General features: G+C 42.4%; 2 protein-coding genes across 6 annotated transcripts in view; one reads left to right on the top strand and one right to left on the bottom strand.

Moving 5' to 3' along the window:
• Positions 1-318: 318 nt before the first annotated feature.
• On the top strand, positions 319-14,417 carry degs1 (delta(4)-desaturase, sphingolipid 1). Its single transcript, XM_059982612.1, has 3 exons — positions 319-510; positions 11,792-12,534; positions 13,326-14,417. Exons 1-3 carry the CDS (start codon positions 429-431, stop codon positions 13,467-13,469), a joined length of 969 nt encoding a protein of 322 aa, XP_059838595.1. The 5' UTR covers positions 319-428; the 3' UTR covers positions 13,470-14,417.
• The window catches only part of nvl (nuclear VCP like), a 75,854-nt gene continuing 71,790 nt past the window's right edge, over positions 13,508-17,571 (bottom strand). For all 5 annotated transcript variants that reach the window (XM_059982597.1, XM_059982599.1, XM_059982600.1 and 2 more), the window contains one exon: positions 13,508-17,239. In XM_059982597.1, the coding sequence (XP_059838580.1) occupies positions 17,195-17,239 (45 nt within the window). In that variant the 3' untranslated portion in view covers positions 13,508-17,194. The remainder of the gene's footprint in view (positions 17,240-17,571) is intronic.

Raw genomic sequence — 17,571 nt, 5'->3', positions numbered from 1 at the left:
AACCGACTCCAGGCAAGCACCTACATGGCTCATCGTCCAAAAATTATCACCCGTTGACACAACAAGCTGCCCCGCACAAAAATGTCAACCTCAACACATCACATGACCCTCAAAGCTGTCCCGCATAAAGATGGCGCCCAGACTTAATTTCAACTATCTTTTCCCCATTAGTTTCTACCACGTCTTGAACGCTGGCAACGTGCAATTACCCCGCTCCCTCACACCCAGGTCTAGTTCTGAGCAGGCTGTCACCGTTACCGGCGGCGGTGACGTCAGAGGCGCCGTGAGGCGGGACGGACGGCCGCTGGTTTACTGGACATGGTGACGTCGCGGCCTGGGGCGGGGCCCGGCGCGGGTCGGGGATTAAAGCGCGAGCTGCCCGGCTGTTAACGGTCGGCGCTGAGCGAGGCGACAAGCGGAAGGCAGCCATGGGCAACCGGGTGGCGCGCGAGGACTTCGAGTGGGTCTACACCGACCAGCCGCACACGGCGCGCCGGCTCCAGATCCTCGGTCAGTCGCGCGCAGGGACCGTTAGCCGCGCGGGCTGTGGGTACGGCGGCGCCTGCTGGAACGACGAGGTCGGGGGATGGAGGAGGGTACGCGACGCCGGGCGCTGCCGGCGGGGTGTGGGGGGAGGGGGGAATAGGCTGAAGCCTGGGTCCGTTACGCGGCCGGGTGGGCAGTGGTATATGTTTGTCCGGATGGGCCCAGCTTCCGGCCGCACCCTCGCTCTGTACCGTTATTTGGACAGCCACCGTCCTCTTCACCCCGACGTGTTCACGGGGACCGGCCGCACCACCGCGATCTCCTGACCCACGGCCAACTTTCCCTGTTAGTCCCTTCGCTCTGCGTCGAAGGGAGTCGAGTTTTAGAAACGAGTGGTCACTGTTTACGGCACTTTGAGTTTGATGTTCCGAAATGAGCACGTTTCATTAAAAACTGAGATATAATCAGAGTTGTAATCGAACGTGTGTGGGGGAGGGGTTGGGAGGTAACGGGACAAATGTGTCGTCATGTCTCGGAGAACAGGGCGCCTGTCTGTACAGTACTTCAGTGTTAGCGGTGTCTGCGACCAGTCTACTGCATTCCAGGTACTTGCCGTTCTCTAGAAAACGTTCCCCTGTGAATCACTTGCACTGACACTGTTCCAATTTTATTTGCCTTGGATATGCAAAAGTATTGTTCTTATCCATAGCCCTCAATTTTATACACTCAATTAGTCCCTCAATCTCTGCTCCAAAGAATAGTCTTAGCTTCTCCATTCTCGCCGAGTTCAGACACCATCCTGAAGAACTTTCAGCAGTGTCTTAAGTTCTGTCATGTGCTTCCTATCTGATAGATCTGTGTACAATGCACGAGCTGTACGAAATGAAATATTGTGCCTTCCACACTTTGCTCCCTCCAGTTCCTCACTTTCCCTTTATTGCATGGTCAACTGTCCTCTCCTATCAGTGTCCAACATTTTTTAAGCCCTTTGCCCCTTCACCTACACCTGCCAGCTCATGCTCCTCCACCCCATTTTATTCTGGCTTCTCATTTTTTCAGTTCTGATGAAGGGTGTTAGCCTGAAATGTCTATTGTTCATTTCCCTCAATAGATACAGTCTGACTTGTTTAATTACTCCAGCATCTGCGACCTTTCTTGTCTCATTGTCAGCAACAGTTACAACAATTCTGATTAAGTAATCATATTTATGGATCAGCATTTAATCTGTAGCCTTTTGTGCTTTGATTCAGATATTCTTCATGGAACTTATTGTGAGAGTATCTGTCTCTGCCAAATGCTCAGATATCAGCTATTTTGGATCCTCTTGCCCTAATTGGTGCTCTGTACCAAATGCAGATTTCTGTGTTGGGGGTGGTGGGTGGGTGGAGCTGAAGAGTGAGGAGACTTGAGTTAATATTTTGAGTAGTGTGACTTTGCTAGTGAGGAAGATCTGCTAAATTTGTGGATTGACCTGTCCTGATTAACTAGAATAGTTGTTGTAAATCAATGACCATGGTAATTTGTTCCCCAGCACTTTCTGTTCTAAATTTTCCTGATTTGTATAGCATGCTGCAATAAATGCCATTCCTTCTCTGTTTACTGCTTTAAACAGAACTTCCTTCCAGTACAGATATTGCATTCTACATGCCTTGTGCTTTCTCCACTGCAGGATGTTGTTAGTGTACTATTAAAATTTGGGTCAACTGCCCTCTTTTGGGGAGGAAACTGGGGAAATGCTGGAGTCTAGTTTATTGTCCTTGACTGTGAGCAGCAGTGCAAGGACATAAAATTGCTAAATTTCAAATGTATAGTATAAAAAATGGAATGTGTTCAGAGGTTCACAACTGTTCAGGAATCTGATGGGGAAGAAGCTGTTTCTAAATAGCTTGTCTTCAGGCTCTTGTACTTGTCTCTCATAGTGTGAAGATGTGTGCCTGGTGATGAGGGGCCTTGGTGATGGATGTTGCCTTCATGAGGCAAATCCAGTGTTCAGGTTTGTGCCATACAACCCACAGCAGCCTTTGTACAGGGCTGCGATGCAGTTAGGGATTTGAACTCTCCCTGCAGTGATTAACTTCCAGTCTGGTGTCTGTCATTTCACAATGCAGTCCCCAATGCTTCATGAACCTTACTCTGTCTGCAGGGATGACTGAGCTTCTGTCACCTTATTTCTCCATCCCACACTGACTTATCTGTCTTGTTTCTGCTCTGTAATGATGAGGCCCAACATGTCTTTGAGCTGGGCACACTGCAACCTCCTGGGCTTGATTCTTGCAATTGCGGAATCTGATGTTCAGCCAGTTCTGCAGTAATAATGGTGGTTTGTTTTCTCCACAAGTACAGTAATGACTTTGGTCACTTCCTGTGACTTTGGATTTCAGTGCCTACATTCTTCTGTTCTATCAGTGAAAACATTTTGCAGTTCATTGCCAGAACTTTGTTCTGTCTGTTCCCAACTCTCAAATGTAAACTAGTCTTCCCCATTCTGCTTTAACAAAATACAAATTGCCTAATGATTACCTTGAGTACAAGTTTTTAAGCAGAATGGATGTTCAGGTGATGCTCAAACTGCACAACTATTAAATGTCTGGTCAACTTCAGCATTAAGAGATTTGACAGTGTAAAGTTATGTTCGAGATAATTGGAATAAATTTCCAGTGTAGCTTCCTAGCTTATTCTTGCAGTGGAAAGCTCATGTTGGATTCAGTGGGTGCTAGTGAATGAGTTCTGTTTACAAGGGATCATTTGAGCACTATCAGCTTGTTGTGGCTACAAAAAGGTTAATCTGCAGTGTCCAGCACCAATTTGTTGGTTGCAGACAAGTGACTTCAAACAGCTAAGAAGGATTTATTAAGAAAACTTCATGAATGCGATTGGGACATTTTCTCCCCAACTGTGAGGTAATGACTGAATTCCTCAACCATTTCCACTAGTTTGGGTAATGTATTTTTAAGTTGTTTGGCTTTGTTTTGCTTTAGAAATAACAAACCCAATTTGTAATTTCCTGGCTTTGATTCCTGAAACAAAATTACTTCTGAACCTACTATTCATTCCCCATAAACTTTTCAGCATGGTAAAGGGACAAATTTCCTGTCAAATTACTAAGGACCATATCATGTAGTTTCCTCAGAATTCTGGCCAATATACAGTCCAACATAGAAATTTACTGATTTGCCACAAACCTTTAATCTTTTTGCTCTTACTGTTTGTCTTTGTCATTGGGGAAAGAATACAAAATGTTTTTACAAAACACTTGAATGGCTGTCGTTGCAACACGGGTCTGTTGTGGAACCTAACTAGACAATCTGTGAGTTGAATTTCTCTGTCCTTTCCAGCTAAGTGATTAACTTTCCGTCAATTCCATGCCCTTGATGTTGGTCCCTATCTGTAGTTAGCAATTCTCGGTGTCAACTTATCAGTTTAACAAGAACAGTGGGCTAATTTAATCTGATCTAAATTATGCTTTCTCTTTTTTACCCTTGAATATTGGGATAAGGTATTTCCTTACAACTGAGCGTCCAACTTGGTTTTTAAAACATTCAGTATGAAATGGTGGCGAGTCACATTTTTTAATGTCAAATAGTAAAGGGATCTGTAATTGAAACCTCTTGCCTAACTTGCAGAATTCCTAGGATACAGCTGTGATGCACAGATGTTTAGCAATTTATAGTACAATGCTATGTATCCCATAGTTTCTGGCCAAGGAGCTTTGAAAACTAGTTGGTTCTGATTTTGTAGTCTAGTAATATGTATGTACATAATGGTTTCTGCAAAAAATGCAGAGAATTGAGCCCATGACAAATGTCTTCCATCCATTGATTCAGTTTTCTCTACCTGAAAACAATTACTTTCTCTGTAACTGTCACACCATTCTGCATTCTTATTTATTTCCCTTGGCTACATCAATGCACAGGCTGTTTTCAGCAAAGGGGTACTTTGTAACTGGAAGGCCTTCAAAAGTAAAATTGAGTGGGGAAGAAAAACTTGTGTGCCTGTCAGCATAAAAGGCAAGACAACAGGTTTAGGGAACCTGGAGGTTTTCAGGAGATGTTTGTTTTAAATGTGCACATCAAGTACAGGCAGGTAAGAACAGATGAGGTACTTGTGGGGCCCTAGAAATGCAAGAGAACACTTGGGAAAGAAATCAGGAGGGCTAGAAGAAGGCATAAAGTTTCTCTAGCAGACAAGGTGAAGGATAATCCTTAGCGATTTTACAGGTATGTTAAGTGCAAGGGACAAAATTGTTCCTCCGGAAGATCAAATATGTGGGGCCAAAGAGATGGGGAGATCTTAAATGGATTTTTTTGCATCTGTGTTTACTTGGGAAGTGGTCTCTGGATGTGAGGCAAAACAGCATCACCCTTTACAGATTAGTGATGTTTGCTGTGTTGAGGCAAATTAGGGTGGATAAATGCCCAGGGCCTGAAGGTGTTCCCTTGGACTATGGGTGGCAAGTGCAGAAAATAAAGGCCCTAGCAGAGATTTACATCATCCTTGGTGACAGGTGAGATATTACAGGATAGCTAATGTTCTGTTTATGAAGGGCTCTGAAATGGATCAGGAAATTGTAGGCCAGCGAACCTGACGTCAGTAGTGGGAAAGTTATTGGAAGGTATTCGAATGGACAGGAGATGAGTATTTGGATAGCCATCAACTGAGGATAGTCAGCATAGCCTTGTGTGTGGTAGGTTATGTCTGACCAATCAACACAATGCTGGCAGCATCTCTTTGGGGGGGGGGGGGTGGAAGAGAAATACATTTGATGTTTTGGGCCAAGACTCTGGCAGGACTGGAGAGGAAAAAAGATGAGATTTTAAAGTTGGTGGTGAGAAGAGAGGAACGTAAGGTGATGAGTGGAACTGGGAGGGAGGATGAAGTAGAGAGCTAGGAGGTTGATTGGTGAAAGATACAGGGCTGGAGAAGGGGGAGCCTGGAGGACAGAAGTTCATGAAAGAAAGGGGAGAGATTTCCAGCATCTGCAGATTTTCTGGTTTGTCTAACCAATCATAGTTTTTGAGGAAATTGAAAGCAAGGCATTGGATGTTGTTCACATGGACAATAGGGCGTTTGACAAGGTACTGCATGGGAGATTAGTCAAGAAGGTTTGATTCAAAATGAAGTAGTAAATTGGATTAGATAGTGGCTTTGTGGGAGAAGCCAGAGTGGAGTAGATGGTTGCTTCTGTTACTGGAGGCCTGTAATTAGTGCAATGCTACAGGATCTGCACTGGGTCTGTTTGTCATCATCAGTGATCTGGAAGATAATGTGAACTGGATCAGCAGATCTTTGTAAGATGCCACCAAGATTAGGTGTGTAGTGGATAGTGAGGAAGATCATTAGATTTTGTTGCAGGGTCTGGACCAGCTGGGAAACTGGGGTGACAAAATGGCAGATGAAATTTGATGCAGGCTATGGTAGTCGGACCAACCCGGGGAGGTCTTGCAAAGCTTTGGTACATTGGCCTTAACAAATTGGACTATTAAGTACAGGAGGTGGGATGTTGTATTGAAGTTGTACAAGCTATTGAGGCCTAATTTGGAGTATTGCGTGCAGTTTGGTTACCCACTTGAAGGGAAAATGTAAATAAGATTGAGTAAAGAGAATTTGCTGGGACTGAGTTATAAAGAAATATTGAATTTATTCCTTGAAATATCGAAGATTGAAGGGAGTTTGATAGAGGTATACTAAATTAGGGGGTATGGATAGGGTAAATACAGGCTTTTTTCTGCTGGGGTTGGATGTTTTCTACAACTAGAAGCCATGGGTTAAGGGTGGAGATGCCACTGGGGGTGTTCAGTAAGCCTGTAAGCATCTGTGGAAAGTTGATGCATCAGGTCAGACCATTCAGAACTGATGAGGTGTTATCATTGGTAGATGATATTGCTAGTCAGAGAATTGAACTTGCAGGAACCAACTATTTTAATTGTCAGGTCTGCAGAAATTCTGTTGATACAAGTTGGATATGTGATGTTGTAGATGTGAGCTGTTGAAACTTGTCAGGAATTTGTTCAGCTTATTTTGGGAAGCAAATATTGTTTGCCAAAGCAACTGCTGATTTTTAATCACTGCAAATATGACAGGTTTCCTGTAAAGTGACTGGGTGGGGGGAGGGGGCTGCCGATGTACCCTATCAAGTAAGATGTAGGCTTAAAAGGACTACACCAAACAGACTTGTGTTCATAACCAAAGTTGGTATTTTTAATGACTACATTTTGTTCAAAAGTACAGATTTTGGGTGAATCATTGGTGTTCTCTGCAGGTCAGGTGAAGGAATGTGTGCAGTTAGATCCATCTGGGTAATCTGCCAAAACTTTACTTGCCATTGAACTGGACAACAGATCAATCTTAAAAAAAAACTTAGCTGGATTATATTTTCTGAGGATGCTTGGAGTTTTCATGTTGCATCACAACCAAAATCCCACTTTTGATGCATAAACTAATCAAGTCTGTCCTCAACAACAGCTTGGGAGACACTCAAGCTATATATATTCAAATTCCTGCAGGTAGCTTGGCTAGAGGCTTAGAAATCGCTTTTCGACTCTTTATTCACATGGGCAAAACTGCTTGCCCAGCTCTCCCTTCTCCCCCCACCTGTAGACCTGCTTAATATTGGGTTTGACCTAATTTGGATTTTCATTCTAATGCCAGGAGATTAAATTAAGTATCAAAGGTATGTATGTCACTGGATTTGGGTTAAAATTGGGATTTGGATACAAATTAGCAGGTGCTGACACTGCCATTTTGGTCATGGCTCATCTGAATTTCTCCTGACTCTGCTTTCATGTTTACTTGTAACTCTTCAACCGGTAGCTTACAGTGCCCATAAAAAGTGTTCACCCTCTTTAAGTTTTCATGTTTCATTGATTTAAACATTGAATCTCAGTAAATTTAATTTGGCTTTCTGATACTGATCAACAGACTTCTGTTAAAGTGAACAGATCTCTGCAAAGTGATGTAAATTGCAAAATTGATTACATAAGTGTTCATCCCCCCCTTCAATATGGCACACCAAATCATGCAGCCAATTGGTTTTAGAAGTCACATAGTTAAATGGAGATCACCTGTGCAGTCAAGGTGTTTCAATTGATTGTAGTAAAAATACACCTGTATCTGGAAGGTCCATCTGCTGGTGAGCCAGTATCCTGGTAAAAACTACACCATGAAGACAAAAGAACACTCCAAGCAACTCCATGAAAAGATTATCAAAAAGTACAAGTCGGGAGATGGATACAAGAACATTTCCAAGTTGTTAAATATCCCTTGGAGTGCAGTTAAGTCAATCATCAAGAAATGGAAAGAATGTGGCACAGCTGTAAATCTGCCTGGAGCAGGCTGTGTAAGAAGGGGACTAGTGAAGGAAGTCACGAAGAGACTTGTGACAACTCTGGACGAGTTACAAACTTCAGTGACTGAGGTGGGAAAGTCTGCACATAGAAAGCTGTTGCCTGGGTGCTTTGCCATTCAGTTTGGTGGGGGGGCCTTGCATGAAATCTCAGCTAGTTTGCTAGAGAACATGGGAGACTGACATCAGCTGTAAGGTTCTGTGGTCCAAAACCAAATTTGAGCTTTTTGGCCATCAGACTAAACACTGTTTGACATACCATCCAGATTATGAAGCCTGATGCAATCTGCAAGAGAACTGCAACTTGGGAGATTTCTTTTTCAGCAAGACAATGACCAAGCATAAAGCCAAAGCTACATGAATGGCTTAAAGAAAGTTAAATTAATATCCTGGAGTGGACTGAATCTGCAGAATTAAGGCTGTAATTGCTGCCAAAGGTGCATCTTCTAAATACTGACTCGGAGAGTGAATAACCATATAACAATCACAGCACGGAAACAGGCCAAACTGAACTTTGTTTTCACTTCAATATGTGAGTTTTTTTTTGTTGATCATTGTTATAAAAGCCAAATTAAATCACTTAATGTAAAACAATAAAATGTAACTTCTAATGGTGAATACTTTTTCTAGGCCCTGTATAAGAATCTAACTAGTGTGACAGTCAAGACTTAAAGGTTGCCATATGCAACCCTGAGATTCATTTTCCTGCAGGCATACAGTAAATTGAAAGAATATTAATACAACAGGATCAATGAAAGCTCATGCACTAGATGAGCTGTAAATGTATAATTAACAAATGTGAGATGAGTACTTGAAGTGAGATCATTGGCTATGGGGACATCTCAATTCATGGGCAAGGGAGGTTAGTTATCCCCTTCTGTTCAAGAGCCTGGTGGTGTGAGTCCTGAAGCTCTTGTACCTGATGGCAGCAGCAAAAGAGCATGGCCTGGATCTCTGAATGTTGCTTTCGTACAGCATTTCTGTAGATGTGCTCAATGTTTGGGAGGGCTTCACTTGTAATGTACTGGACCAAATCTACTTTTTCCTAATCTCAAGTGTGTACCAGTCTTGGTTAAGACTAGCGAGGCAAATGTTGGCCCCTTTGTAGTTAAAATGGCAAAGTGGCAGTAGAATTGGGTAACTGGGAGAAGATGCAGAAAACTTGAGCATATTAGAACCAAGAGTTGTGAGAACACAGAAACAAAAGCATCTGAAACACCAAGCTGAAATTGCACGTTCCAAGACTAGCTAAAGGAAGCAAGTGGTTTGGCTTTATTTGGAAGACTTGTAGCAGGTTGTACAGTTGGTTATTGACATTGGAGCATTTGGCAGTGGTGCAGTTCACTGATTTGAATAGAATTTGCTTGTCCCTTATTCACTTCCATGAATAAGGCATATTCAAACTATCAGGTAATTCATAAATGATGTGCAGCACATTGTATTGTGGGACTAATACAAACCGTGATTCCAGACAAGTGGCTGCATCAGCTAAATCTTCACAATGTGTCTCTCACTGGCAAGCTGAGTGTATTCTCTCAATGTCTTCAATCATGTTTTTGCTATTCTTGGATAGAATTCCAGTGCTACAACACTTTAGCTGAGACTGGGTAACTTGCAGACTGGCATCCACTATCTTTGGTATGTCTTGAGTTTGCCCTAGATGCTGTTGAACTGTCTCTGGAAGAGAATATTTTATCAGATACTGGTGTACACCTGTCCTGATACTGCAGCCATGGTAATTCATTTCACTTGGTCATACTAATTCAACTGAATGATTGACAATGGGGTCAGAATGATTTCAGCTGAGATCTGTTTCTCAGTAAGTGATTATTATCAGACTTGAACTGGAGACCAGAGCTATTGGTCCAAATTTGTGTGTTGCCAGGGAAGCTGGAATTTGCATTCAGCACCTGAGAAAAATTAACAATTATCTGCAGTGTTAAATAACTCTACCTTCTGAGAAGTGAATTGAAGGCCTATGATCAGGAGTCAGTCTTAAGTCATCCAGTAGGCTGTTAACTCAAGGATAAGTAAATACTGTCCTCAAACTCGTGTATCCCATTTGCTTAACATTACATAGCTTCCCCCTGCCCTGCTGGGAAGTGTGCTTGTTACTAGAGTGGGACTGTACCTACAAATTTCAGGTAATGATGCCACGGTGCTGTCCCTGGCAGTTTGCAGATCATGTTTCATTTGTTTCTTCATCCCTTAAAAATCCACGACCAGCATTTGAAACCTTCCAGATGGTGCAGTACAAGTCTTGGACCTGATTGCCAGCCATTTGTGTATCAATGCTTTATCTGAGCTGTTAGTATAGTTACTGACACTGTGACAAATCCCTCTGACCTGATTCAAATGTCTTGACACTTATATTGCAGAAGCCCGTAGACTACATCCTAAACTATTTTAACTGAGTAAAACAATCCTAGACTTTGGGCACTCGTCCCTGTTCTATAAAGCTCACATGATATTTCTCCCAGTATTGAGGAGATCTAGGTATTATCTCCTTGAACTATGTTCTCATTTTAATGTTCCTTTGCCCTGCCAGGATTGCATTGATTTACCCTACATCTTGGGTCCACCAAACCTCTTGACCCAGAGTGACAGTGCTACTGGAACTGTCATTGCCTCAGCCCCAGGGTCAAGCAAACTATTAAATGAGGAGTTGGTAAATATTGTCCTGAAACTCCTGCATCCCATTATTTGCTCAGTTGGAGTTTGTTCTGACCTTAGTGCTGTGACATTTTGGCCTCCTCCTCCTCCCCCAATTACTGGGTTTCTTCCCTTATCAAAGATCATTCCTTGATGTAGATGAGTGACTAGTAAATGGTGTTAAGATCAAATTGCTTCAATTGTGTAGTTTTTTAAATACTATTGCATTTCTTTTGACTATGCATGCCTATAAGAAAATGAACTTCAGTGTAGTATATGGTGACATACATAATTTGATAAACTTTGTGGTTGCAGCCATTATTTGGATTCATTTGTTCTAGTAAATCTCCATCTTACTGGGACCATCACCTGATGTGATCAGAACTGAAGTATTGCATCTGTTTGGGGAGGTTTTGGACCAGTGTCTAGTTTGGGTTGACTGCTCAATTATTGGGTTCATGAAAGTTTGAGCTTAGTTCCATAAATGGCTGATGGTGGATGTAATGCGCTAGTAACACAGAATGCTGGAGGAACTCAGCAGGCCAGACAACATCTATGGGGGAGGAAAAAGTACAGTTGACATTTTGGGCAAAATTGTTGACTATACTTTTCTCCATAGATGCTACCTGGCCTGCTGAGTTCCTCCAGTGTTTTGTGTATTGCTTGGATTTCCAGCACCTGCAGATTTTCTATGTGGTAACATGCTAGTATTGTGGTGGTTACAGACCAACACCTGGAATATCTGTCAGCTGCTGGCAGGGAGTTTTCATTATTACACTAGCTTAACATAACATTACTGGTTGAATATCTGTTTATCTGGAGAAAGTTGATAATGGGTTTGAGTGAGAATGGGCAAGAGAGCTTTTGTCCATTTACTGATGCCATCCTGCAAGGGAAAGTTGAAATTGGGTTTTGTCTGCCAGATTTTTGAACAGTTCTGAATTTTGGATTGAATACTACAAATATCTTTATAATGGCATTGTAGAAAAGAGCGTGTGTGGATATTCAATCTGAGATCCAATGTCCATCAGTCTGGGCCAGGGCAACCTCAGAATTAGTTTTAATATCACTGGTATACATTGTGAAATTTGTACAATTGGGTATAATGTAGTGCAAGAGTCCAGGTCAGAGGTGGCCTGTCCTGCGTTGGTGTGCATGTGTTGACGTGTTTCACTGTCTTGATGTACATGTGATAAACCTAAACGGATTGTGGCTCAGTTCTGAAGCATTTGTTGATGATCAAATGATATTTCTTGATCACTGCTGTTGCAGACCAGGCCAGAGTTTTGAACAGGTCTTTTTGTTTTGCAGCCAAATATCCTGAGATCAAGTTGTTGATGGGCCCAGATCACAACCTAAAGTGGATCATCATCCTGATGGTAGCAGTGCAAGTTCTGGCCTTCTACCTTGTGAAGGACTTGGAATGGAAGTGGGTGATATTCTGGGCATATGTATTTGGTGGGTGTATAAACCATTCCATCACACTGGGCATCCATGAAATCTCTCACAATGCTGCATTTGGGCACAAGTATGCACTGTTCAACCGCTTTTTTGGGATGTTTGCTAATCTTCCTGTTGGTCTGCCATACTCGGTCTCCTTCAAGAGGTACCACATGGATCATCATCGCTACATGGGTGGAGATGGTATTGATGTTGACATTCCCACAGATTTTGAGGGCTGGTTTTTCTGCACCAGACTAAGGAAGTTTTTCTGGGTTGTCCTGCAGCCACTGTTCTATGCCACGCGCCCACTCTGCATCAACCCCAAGCCCATCACTCACTTGGAGATCGCTAATCTGGTTGTTCAGTTAACCTTCAACCTGCTGATATATAATCTCTGGGGAGCAAAACCAATTGTTTACATGTTGGCAGGATCTCTTCTGGGAATGGGCCTTCATCCAATCTCTGGACACTTCATCGCTGAGCACTACATGTTTCTGAAAGGACATGAAACCTACTCTTATTATGGCCCCCTCAATCTAATCACCTTCAATGTTGGATATCACAATGAACATCATGACTTCCCCAGTATTCCAGGCTGTAGACTTCCTCAGGTGAGTGTTGGTGTTTTTGAAAAAAAATTCCTCTAGTCCAGGGCTGAGCTATTGAACCATTTGTTGGCTGATGGGTGTCTGAGATATAATGGTAGGTCCGTACTGAGGTTCTACATGAAATTGTACACATTGACTTAGTGGCTTTAAGTTCATTTGATTCTGTTTTGGCTATGCACTCACTATACTTTGTGCTGTGTAGATACAGCTGTGTAAACAAGGAAAGGTTGTTCTATTTGCATTTCACATCAGTACTGTGGATTTGCCACTTGAATTCAGTCTGGAGAATAAGACTCAAACTTGCAGAGTGCAGACTTGAATGAACTGCTTGATGTGGAATGATTAGAACAAACCCACTCTTTAACACTGCAGTTGAGTCGGGAAATGTTTGGACATTTAAAAAATCTGAATCTTTAAATCCAACTGCTTGATCTAATGAATTTGCCTGTTACTGATGATCACAGCTACACAGTGAAATCCTTTAGACTACAGCAGAAGGAATAAAGTACAAGATTTTAGTAGTTGCCAACAACTGCATGATTTGTAGCTATCTCCAGTGTGGCTGATGTTCAGCCCTGCCTTGGGTGTGGGTCTGTGCTGGTTTCCATAGTGACACATGGCACAAGGAATAAGTCTAGGCCTCGGCTGGATTAGTGTAACAGGAAAAGTGAGTGTAGCAATGACACAGCCTGCTCTTACATGGGTGACTGGATGGAGCTATAACCTAAGGGATTAGTTAAAACTTTTTGCTTGTGTCCAGGTTAAGTAATTACTCAGTAATTTCATCTCTGCAGGTGAAGAAGATAGCAGCTGAGTACTATGACAACCTGCCCCAGTATTCTTCCTGGGTGAAAGTGCTCTATGACTTCATCATGGATGATACGATCAGCCCTTACTCTCGGATCAAGAGAACAGTGAAAGATGCAAAACAGGACTAGGAGTGAACTTGCCAACAGACAGAAAAATGGTGGCTTGCCTGCTGGGCAAATTTAAGCTGTTTTTGCAAATCTTGCAAGAACATTGTATTAAGTGTCTTTGTGCAAACCATGCACTAACAATATTAAGTCTATTAAAGTGTTGTTTGCTAATTATTTTTGCTCAGCTGAAACTAATTCAGGGAATTAAGTGACTGCAGGATGTCTGTCTGGCAAAGGAAAAGGTGATCTTGGCAATGGAAAGCTTTGACAATTATATTGTGGAACTGTTGTCTGTTAGGTTGAGTTTTCCTCTGTGCCAAGGGTCATATCTGATCACCTCCCCTTCAGGTGGTTCTGAGTATTCTTTAGTTTAACTTTATGAGCTCGAATTTGAGTCAGTTATACTTGAAGCAGTTCAATGACTGGGTTGTTGCCTGTTTCAGTAGCTCATGTTATTCTTCAACTTAAGTGGATGGTGTTTGTCTACAGTTGTAGAAATGGCAAAAACGGCTGTTCAGAGTGGTTGCTGGAGGCAGTAGAGGAGAGGCATTGGTATACTGCTAACAGTGGCAACTCCGAATTGGGTGGGATTAAACCACATTTTCCCTCCAGTTTAAGTAAGTCTCCTTACTTAACCAAGTCAGTCTCCTGAAGTTCAGCAGTTCTACTCTCCATTTTCAGGGTTTTAATGTGAGATGAAGGAGAATGGCAAATTCCTGCCTTTGGTGGGTGTGGGGAAAATCTACTGGTTCATAAAACTGACTAAAGAATGAGTCTGTAGCCAAAGAATACTTGTGGGGAAACTTGCTCATTGATTGCTGACTGCTTCCCCTTCCTGTTTTGACTGCAAGGATCAGTTTCTGCACTGATTGGTTTACTTTGCATGTATTTGTACTGATGCTTCTAATGTTAAAACCACCCAATGTTTTCCATTTTGCAGTGGAAAAATAAATAGCTTTAATACCTCAAGCTGAGTTTGTAGTTATTCTGCATCTGTAGAAAGATGAAAATGTGAGATGACAGATGTAATACATAGAACGTGAAGGAGCTAGGGCAAATAACAAGTGGCAGTAGGGTGACCATAATTCTGTTGGTCTTGACCTTGAGCAGGGTGAAGTTTTATGATGTTAGGTGGAACCTAGCTGCGGTCAAAAGAGTGACTATTTACCAGTAAAAGGCTTTAAACTGCCAAAGCAAGAATCCAGGGTCAGCATTTTCCTATTGGTGAAGGGAGAGATAACAAGTTCAGTGAACTCTGGCTGCATTGTCAAGCAGGAATGACTAATTCTCATTTCTTCAGTTATAATACTAAAGTGATTAGAGAAATTACTTACATGTGATGGAGGCAGGAGGCATTTGCAGACTTGAATTGCATTGAGCTGGGAAAATGCATAAAGTCTGACCAGTTGCATTCCCAGACCTTGAGAGGCTAGAGAAGAGGACATTATAGAGAATTGCTTCATTGTTGGCCACTGACAACAGGAAGCTGTGAGTACAAATGTGCAATTTGCTGAAAGGGACTGTGTAAGTACGAGGAGGTGAAGCATTAACCAGGATATTGAGTTCAGGAGTAGGGACTTGCTACACTTCGATAAGTTACTGGGAGTATTGTGTAGTTTTTTCCATTTATAGGGAAGACCAAGCTGAAAAGGATGCAGAAGGAATTTGAGTTTGCCACAATTAATCTTTATTTCTTGGATGTGATGGGTATGGTGATCATAGTCCAAAACCAGCAGGCAGAGAGTTGGAGGGAAGAGAATTAAGAGACATGAGGTACTTCATGGGTAGAGAGGAAGTAGTGAGATTGGCACTCTTCCAACACTTGATGCAGTTGGATAGGTACATGGAGGGGAGACTGCAGGCAATGGGGATTAGCTGGGCAGATACTGGTTGGCATGTTCCAGTTGGGTTGAAGGCCTTTTTCCATGCTGTATACTCTACTGGAATGCAGAGCAAAAACTGCTGGAGGAAAACAGTAGTAAATGGGATGGGACCTTCATTCAGTCGCTGACCCACTGTTCCTCGGTACTTCACTCTGTTGTAAAGTGAAACCTGCCTGTGCAATGGGCATAATATGAGTGGTGCTTGTCCATTACTGATGAAAATTTGACATCCTGGTCAGAGGCAAGGAAGCAGGAACTGGATGTAGATGTAATCTACACATACGTTGCAGAAGAAATCCTTGCATGATCAAATTTTTTTAAAACTCTACTGGGATTGCAGCATTCTAGTGAATACTAAACATCACTACATCGGTCAAATGCAACTCCTGGGTTATTTATACTCAATCCCTCAAAGGTCCTATTAGTTAACCTCACTAAATCTTATTGGAAACTTCCAATCTAGTGACATTGATAAAAGGCCCAGCTTGATCTCAATACTAATCTTTCAGTTGTAATGTTAGGCTGTCTGAAATTGAAAAGGAAATGGCAAAATAGGTTGATCCTGAGCTAATGGATAGATTCACAAACAGTACAAAGTATAAGTTGTGTGGTAGTCATGCCCTTTAAGAGTTGATACTGTGATAGAAAGTACAGCACAAAATATTGTACGGTGTTTTAAAGTGTTTTCCACAGTTGTATTTCTAATTCACATAGATGTTACAGTAAATTTCCCCTGAGGTTAAAGGATTGCAGCTCAAAGCACTAAACCATCAGGATTTCCAAATACAACAGAATTTTAATCAACAGCTAGGACTCAATCATTACATGCTTGATCCCAGCAGTTGAAGTCTTTTTCCTCCAGTGAAACTTTAATATGGCATCTGTGACTGGGGGCTCCACACAGGCTAAGAGAAAGTGATGGCTGCAGCATGGCCAGCTCTTGGCACTGATTCAGATGAACCTCACTACAGTTTGTATTGTTACAAAGCAGCTGCTACACTTTCATCTCAGAAGTAAGCTCGGGAAGGAGGGGAAGTGGCAGATAAGCACTGAGGATGACCTCAGTATGCTGTCAGCCCAGATGCAAACATCAGAAATAAAACTAAAAGCCTAAGAGTAATTAAAGAAATCCTTCAACCAAAGTGAAACTGCCATATTCTCAGCTGATGGTGAGATAATGCATTAGTAACTCAGTGCCTGCAGCACAGTGCAGTGGTGCCAAAATATGAGCAGCTGCAACAACACTAAGTAATCATCAAATTGGGCCCAACTCTGCTGATAGCAGATCTCCACATTAGTTGTCTGAATAGCAAGAGCAGACCAAGGTCATGTTCAAGCACAATTATACTTTTTAGAATAGTACAACATGGTTTGGGTCCTTTGGCCCATAGTGTTTTGAGCTGGGCCTACACTTTGAGTTCGTGCTGAAGTTATCCTCCCCCCCCCCCCCCCCCCGAAACAGTGCATCGGGAGTGAGTGAATCGGGCAGGTTTCTGCAGCATTCAGTAATATGTTGTCCCATCATAGCTAGTTTTCCTCCCACCCTTCCCCCAGGTTTGGCAAAATATCCTTTACAATTCATCTTGTGGATGAATTTCATCTCCAGCCCATCACAAATTTAAATCCAAATACCCCTTTAATTACAAACTCCCACTCCTAAATTCGTGCCTAAAGAAACAAAAGTTGTTTGGACACTTACAAAGCAAGATCCAAACAGGTCTTCAACCCTGGTGCCATTATTTAATAGGGAAAGAGGAGTTTGGTATTTTCAGTGGCATTTACTGTGGGGTCCATCCTCAGACCCAGGTTGTAAGGGCTACTCCAGCAAAGACAACAGGCTTCACACCACAACATCAATTCCTCTCACCGACTGAGGGACTGTCGCAGTTGCTCGTACATCAGCTGATCCTGCAAAGGACAAAGTGAGAGGACCACATCAGGTGGGAGGAGAGAGAGAAAGGCAAGTAAAACTAACCCTGAAGGGTGGTTCAAACAAAAATGAAACCTGTTTCAGGACAGATAAGATAGCAGCCGAGGTGGTTCAGGTTTGTATGGTGAAATAAAACTCGTGCTCAGCTGGCATTCCCAAGGAAAGGCAGTTAATTAACAACCAGCCACCTCATCAAAGTCTGCCACGTGGAAAATGTGGGCCTGAACTCCAGACACTGAACTTTGTCCTCTTTTGGATAGATGTTCCATTTGACAAGGGAACTGATGACAGCTCCTTTGCTGCTGTGGAC

The sequence above is a fragment of the Hypanus sabinus genome, chromosome 10, assembly GCF_030144855.1.
Source record: "Hypanus sabinus isolate sHypSab1 chromosome 10, sHypSab1.hap1, whole genome shotgun sequence".
NCBI lineage: Eukaryota > Metazoa > Chordata > Chondrichthyes > Myliobatiformes > Dasyatidae > Hypanus > Hypanus sabinus.
The sequence above is the reverse complement of the archived record's forward strand: the minus strand, read 5'-3'. Positions and strand labels throughout refer to the sequence as shown.

Bases quoted from the DNA above. Each gene is read 5' to 3' on its own strand.
- degs1 (XM_059982612.1), top strand. From the start codon at position 429: ATGGGCAACCGGGTGGCGCGCGAGGACTTCGAGTGGGTCTACACCGAC. The intron at 511-11,791 runs GTCAGTCGCGCG...TTTGTTTTGCAG, and splicing joins GCGCCGGCTCCAGATCCTCG to CCAAATATCCTGAGATCAAG. The intron at 12,535-13,325 runs GTGAGTGTTGGT...TCATCTCTGCAG, and splicing joins CAGGCTGTAGACTTCCTCAG to GTGAAGAAGATAGCAGCTGA.